At 61.0% G+C, this 6,111-nt stretch overlaps 1 protein-coding gene across 1 annotated transcript; it reads left to right on the forward strand.

The window, feature by feature from the left end:
- Positions 1-276: 276 nt before the first annotated feature.
- Positions 277-3,675, forward strand: LOC309408374 (aryl-hydrocarbon-interacting protein-like 1; the record flags this gene model as incomplete). The annotated part of the gene is given in 9 exon segments (XM_082004185.1): positions 277-372; positions 1,070-1,249; positions 1,459-1,647; positions 1,724-1,744; positions 1,746-1,901; positions 2,031-2,172; positions 2,680-2,778; positions 2,781-2,957; positions 2,960-3,675. Coding segments are annotated over 9 exon segments (1,776 nt in total).
- Between the last annotated feature and the right edge of the window lie 2,436 nt (positions 3,676-6,111).

Genomic DNA, 6,111 nt, shown 5'->3' on the forward strand with positions numbered 1-6,111 from the left:
AGGGTGGAAAGAGGATTAGAAACGCAGTTCCAGAATGCAACAGAGGGCACTGTGGGCTTCAGCAAGGGTGTGCCGTGGTAGGGCACCCCTCTTGCAACCTGAAGGGCAGGGGAAGGGGCTTCCACGCTCTGCCCCCAGCACAGAAAGCAAAAGGCCAGCAGCAGCCCTTGGAGATGACACTATCTGTGTCCAGATAGTCAAGAAAGGGAGATAACCTGAGGAAAAAGCAGAGTATATGTGCCTGTGACGTGCTCCTGGGGGCTAGCAGGAGCAGCCATGGAGGAAACATACCTGCTGAATGTGGAAGGGGTCAAAAAGAAGATTCTGCATGGAGGCCAAGGGGAGCTGCCAAAGTTGCAGGATGGGAGCAAGGTAGGTCATCTTGGTTGTTACCCCAAAGCCCTAGGAGAGGGGAGTGGATCCGACACCGCCATCCCTGCCCACAAGCCAAGCTCCAGGTGTGGTATAGGGACATCCCATCTCCAGGAGATCCCTTGCAAGGGGACATGCAGAAAGGGCTTTTTTGGGCACAGGCAGCCATGTTGCTGTCGCACTGATGGCTGACGTTGCCCACTGCCTTCACCTTGGATTTGTGCTGTTACCCACCTCTGTCCTGGGGCTGTCGGAGCTCAGTGGCCGCGAAGGGTTGCTGGAAATCTGCCTTTCCTGATGCGTGTCAAACAGGAGTGAGGGGTGCCAATGGGGAGCTCTTGGGGGTTTCCAAGATTCCCTAGCCTGTGGGTATGGGCAGGTCAGTGTGGGTTCTGCCAGGTCCTGGTGCTGTGGGAGCTCTCTGTACTGGGTTATAAAGGGGGAGTCCAGACAGAGCAGCAGGATACAGCACTGATGGGGTTTAAGACACTCCACCACCTGCTTGCTAAGACAAGCGGGTAGGAGGCACAATCTTCTGCTGTGGATAGAAAGCTGCCAATCAAACCAGCACCTTGCTGGGAGCAGGCTTGGCCCCACATCCTGGCCCAGTGGCAGAGGGATTTGGGGCTGGTGAGGGGACGGAGGGCTCTTACTGTGGTGCCTGCCCTGGCTCAACACTGGGCTTTCTCCGGGGCAGATCACCTTCCACTTCCAGACGCTGAAAGATGACTTTGAGCGGACAGTGATAGATGACAGCCGTGAAGCTGGCATCCCCATGGAGATCATTGTGGGGAAGATGTTCAAGCTGGAGATCTGGGAGACGCTGCTCAGCTCCATGCGAACCGGGGAGGTGTCCGAGTTCTGGTGTGATGCCATTGTGAGTGAGGGGCCCATGGGCGCCCACCCCCATCCTTTCTGCAGAGCCAGGGCACAGGACCATGCACCCCAGAGATGCTCCAGCCTTGCCTGGTGCAAGCACAGGGGGCACAGGTGTCAGTTAGCCATGGCACCAGGGGGGCCGCCCCAGAAGGAAGGGCGTGCAGGCTGGCCCCATGTGGCTGAGCAGGGTGCTCCACCTCCTTGCAGCACACGGGCATGTACGCCCTGGTCTCCAGGGGCATGCGGAGGATCGCAGAGGGCCGGGACCCCCTGGAAGGGCAGAAGCACCGCTGTGGCATGGGTAACATGTTTGACTACCACAGCACGGGCTATGCTGACCTGGATGAGCTGCAGCGGACACCGCAGCCCCTCATCTTCATCATGGAGTTGTTCCGGGTAAGGGGGATGGCAGGGATGGCTGCCAGCGTGGGGACAGCCAGGGCAGGCAGGTCAGCTCCTGCTGCCCGTGCAGGTGGAGGAGCCCTCAGCGTACAAAGCGTGACACCTGGGCCATGAGCAAAGAGGAGAAGCTGGCAGCAGTGCCGGTGCTGCACAGTGAGGGCAACCGCCTCGTCCTCCGCAAGGAGTTTCGGCAGGCTGCAGCAAAGTACCAGGAGGCTGTCATCTGCTTGAGGAACCTCCAGGCCAAGGTGAGCAGGAGCCAGCCACCTCCTCTCATCCCTGCCTGGGTTTCCTCAGCAAAGCACTTGCCTGGGGCCCTGGGTGCCAAGAGGGGATGGCCACAGCCATGAACCACCCATCATGGCTCCCTGGTGCAGGAGAAGCCATGGGAAGATGGCTGGCTGAAGCTGGAGAGCCTGGTGACGCCCCTGGTGCTCAACTACTGCCAGTGCCAGCTGGAGCTGGGCGAGTACTACGAGGTGCTGGAGCACACGACGGAGCTCCTCCAGAAACACAATGGTACCTGGGCCCTGCACCCTACCCTCCCACTGTGCCCATGGCCCCAGGGGACTCTGTCCTCTGGACCCCCTATACACGACAATGCTCTTCCCACATACCTCTGCCCGTGATGGTACCTATGTCATCTGGATCCCCATGTCTACCACAGAACCCACGTCCCAGGTCCCCCTTGCACATGACAGTGCCCACAATGGCACCTGCACCCTGTGCCTTCTAGGCCCCCTGCCCATGATGTTGTCCCACATTATCCCAATTCCCCTGCCCACCATGCTCCCCCTTGCCCACGATGATCCCTACACTCCATGTCCTCTGGTGCCCATGGTGGTATGTGCATGGTCCTGGTACCCCTGCCCATGACAGTATCCCTACCTACAAGTGTGTCCACCCATGTTCCCCTGCCTATGATGTCTTCCTCTTCATATCTCCTGGGTTTCCAGGGTCTCCAGCTCCTGTGGCTGGTGGCCCTGAGCTGCAGGACATCCACCGAGCGCTCTCCTCTCCTGGCAGACAATGCCAAGGCCTATTTCAAGCGGGCGAAGGCCCATGCTGCTGTCTGGAATGAGAGGGAGGCGCGGGAGGACTTCCTGCGTGTGGCTCACCTGACGCCTCCATGGCGGCTGCTGTGAAGAAGGAGCTGAAGCAGCTGGGGGAGAGGATGAGGAAGAAGCACGTGGAGGATCGGAAGCGCTACCAGGGGCTCTTCCAGCCGCCCCAGGGGCCACGGGTCAGCAAGGGGCAGGAGAATGGGGAGGTGGGCAATGGGGCAGTGCAGCAGGAAAAGGCGCCCAGGGTGAGGCTGGGGTCCTGGAGACCCCTGGGCAGGGGGAGCAGGGTGCAGGGACAGAAGCAGCAGAACAGCCAGGGGCTGACCAAGCAGAACAAGGGAGCCCCAGGGCCAGGTGTGAAAGGGCAGGACCAGGAGGAGAAGCAGCCCAGAGGCAGCCTGCAGGGGTGGAGATGGAAGCAAGGGATGGCATGGGGCTGGGAGAAGAAGCAAACCTGGGCACGTGTGGGGCAGAGCCAGAGACCTGGGGAGCAGAGAAGGGGGCAGAGGAGGAAGATGAGAAAAAGGAGGAAGAAGAGGAAGAGGGGGAGGTGGTGGAGAAGGAGGAAGAAGAGGAAGAGAAGGTGGAGGAGGCAGAGGAGGAGAAAGTGGAGGAGGACAAAGAAGAGAGTCCAGCAGCAGAGATGGAAAAGCTGGCTGTAGGGCAATGTGGGGCAGCAGAGGGGCTGGAGCAGGGAGCTGGTGGGGCAGAGGGAGCTGGCACAGGGAGCATGGCCAGGGCTGAGCCAGGCAGAGCCCCAGAGCTGCGGCCCCTGGAGCTGGAGAACGAAATACCGGGAGAGGCACTGGAAGAGGGGAGCTGCAGGGAGCAGCGAGCAGGCAGCATCTGGGGAAATGCTGAGGAGGGCAACATCCCCACGGACAGCTTCACCCCTGGGGTGGTGCTCCAGGATGGGCACTTGAAGGCAGATGGGCAGGAGTACCCCCCTGCCCCATAGCAGCCAGGGAAGGGGGTGGTGTATCCCCAGGTCAGTGCAGCAAGACCAGAGAGCTCAGAGCCACGATCCTGGGGCACAGCCAGCCCTGAGGAGGGCTGGTTACGCCTGCATGGGGGAAAGGCTGCCGGACCACTGACGAGGAGGCACAGCACAGGCAGTGGGGCTGCTGTACCCTGAGAGGGAGCCCCAGGGCTGGGGCCTGGCCCTGCAGTGACACAGGAACAATGTTGTCCTCACCCTGCCGCCCCTGGGACCACGAGCCCCACTGTGCAGCAGTGCCTGCTGACTCCCTGCCCCGACTCATCGGCTCCAGCGCCTTTCAGCTGGGCCCCGCTGAGCTTTGCTGGCTGAGAAATAAAAGCTGTTCCCTGGCACCATGTACTGGATTTGTTCCTGGACGTGACTGGCTTCCGTGATCACAGCCTGCACCTCCTGCCTTGCCTTGGAGCCTGCGGCACAGGGATGGGGATGGGTGTTTTGCTCTACCCTTGAAAGGAGGGTGGGAGACACTGCATTTCACCCCCTTTTAAGCTCCTGAATCTCTCTGTGTGAGCGCTGCTGCAGTACTTCCCCGCAGTAGCACCGTGTCAGGCCTTTGCCCAGCACCACCAGCCCTTCCAGGCAAGGGTGAGAGCAGGTCCAGCTCTACAAGCAGCAGTCCTGGGCAGGCTTCACCCGTCATCTGGGGCTGGGCTGCACACTGTGCGGTGGGGAGGGCCTGAGAGTCCCCAGCCTTTCCCTGGGCTAGTCCTCAGCTGAGCCCCTCGCTGTGCCAGGGAAACATGGAGAAGATGGGCAGCACTTGTGGCAGAGGCACCCAGACACCTCTGGGCACTGGAGACCAAATGGAGCTCCAGGGAGAAAGCATGGGGGCAGATGATGGCCTGCCCAGCATCCCACTGCTGCCTACATCCTTCCTGGGGCTGAAGGGTTTCCTACAGCAGAAATTTCCAGGCAAGGAAGTGGGACTGTCCCCACACAGCCCCATGCCAGCCCTCATGCTGCCACATGGCCCTGAGCAGACCTTGCTGGAAGAGGACAAAGGAAGATGGTGTCCTGGGGACACATCTGGAGCCAGGGGCTCAGATCACAGCTTCTGCTCTGCCTTGAAAAGTGTGGGCAGCCAGGGTGACACAGGGCACAGGGACAGCCATGTCCCAGCAGCCCTGCAGGAGCAGTGCCAGGATGGCATAGCACCGGGAGCTGCCCTGACTCAGCCGAGGTGTGTGGACAGAAGAGGCCAGAGCACCGATACGGGTCTCAGTATAAATACAAATTTATTCTCTTTCCAGAGCAGCCATGGCGCAAAGCAGTGAGGACAGCAGCACCACAGCACATGGTTACCAGAGCATTAACCAGCCTGCTCCCCTCCCTGCCGCACCCCAGCTCCCAAACACAGCCTGCACTCACCCCGTAGCCGACAGCCCGAGCACCCAGCCTGGCCACCGCTGCTCCCCGCACCTGGCACCAGGGCCAGTAGCTCTGTCTTCATCCTGCCTTTTCCTTCCTCCAGCTCCCCCCAGGCTGGGCACTCCTGACCTCATCCTGAGGCCAAAACCTTGCTCCTCCCCACGCTCCCCCCATCTTGCCACTCTGATAACAGGGGGATCCAGCTGGGTCTCTCAGGCTGGCATGCGGTGCCTCACCACAGTCAAACAAGCAGCCTGACACCAGTGCCACCTCTTCTGCACTCCTGCCACTCGCCCGGCTGTGAGAGGGGACGGCAAGGACAGCAACCCGTGCTGCTGCTAGCAGACACTGCAGCACAAGACCCGAACACCCGGCTGTAAGGCTCTCACCTCCTAATCCCCGGTGTGGGCACTGCTTCGCACCTCTGCCAGCACACCGAAGCCAACCGCCCGCACAGCCCTGGGCTCCCACATGCTCCCCGAGACAGCTCACCACTGCATCCCATCCCAGCCACTGACAACAGCCCCGTCCCTGTCCTCACAGCAAGCCCTGTTTGGGCAGGATGTTTCACACGGGCACACAGCTCTGCCTGTGCCCTGCCTTGCCCCAGGGGCTCAGGCATCTCATCCCTCCACAGCCTGTGGCCCCAGAGCACCAGGGCCATCGCAGCCTCCACTCTGGGGCACCCCACAGCACCTGACTCTACCTCTTTCTCGACATAACACAGCATGAGTCAGCCAGCATGAGGGAGCCTTTGGGACTCGGAGCCACCACCATGGAGCTACCCTGCCAGTTTGCAGAACAGCCTCCTCTACTGCCTGGTGGGACTCGCCTGCTTCCAACAAGTACCTCCAGCCCCTCAGCCTAGCTCAAACTGAGGAGCAGCTTGCCCTGCTGCTGCCCCTTGGACGTGGCAAGGAGGTGCCCTGCCTGTCCTACTGCCTGCCTGCACTGCTATGCTCCTGCACCACAGCCCAACATACTGGTGGTCCCAGGGCTGGAGCTATGGCTGAAGAAATGAAGTAC

Source organism: Phaethon aethereus (assembly GCF_964289735.1).
Source record: "Phaethon aethereus genome assembly, chromosome: 10".
Classification (NCBI taxonomy): Eukaryota; Metazoa; Chordata; class Aves; order Phaethontiformes; family Phaethontidae; genus Phaethon; species Phaethon aethereus.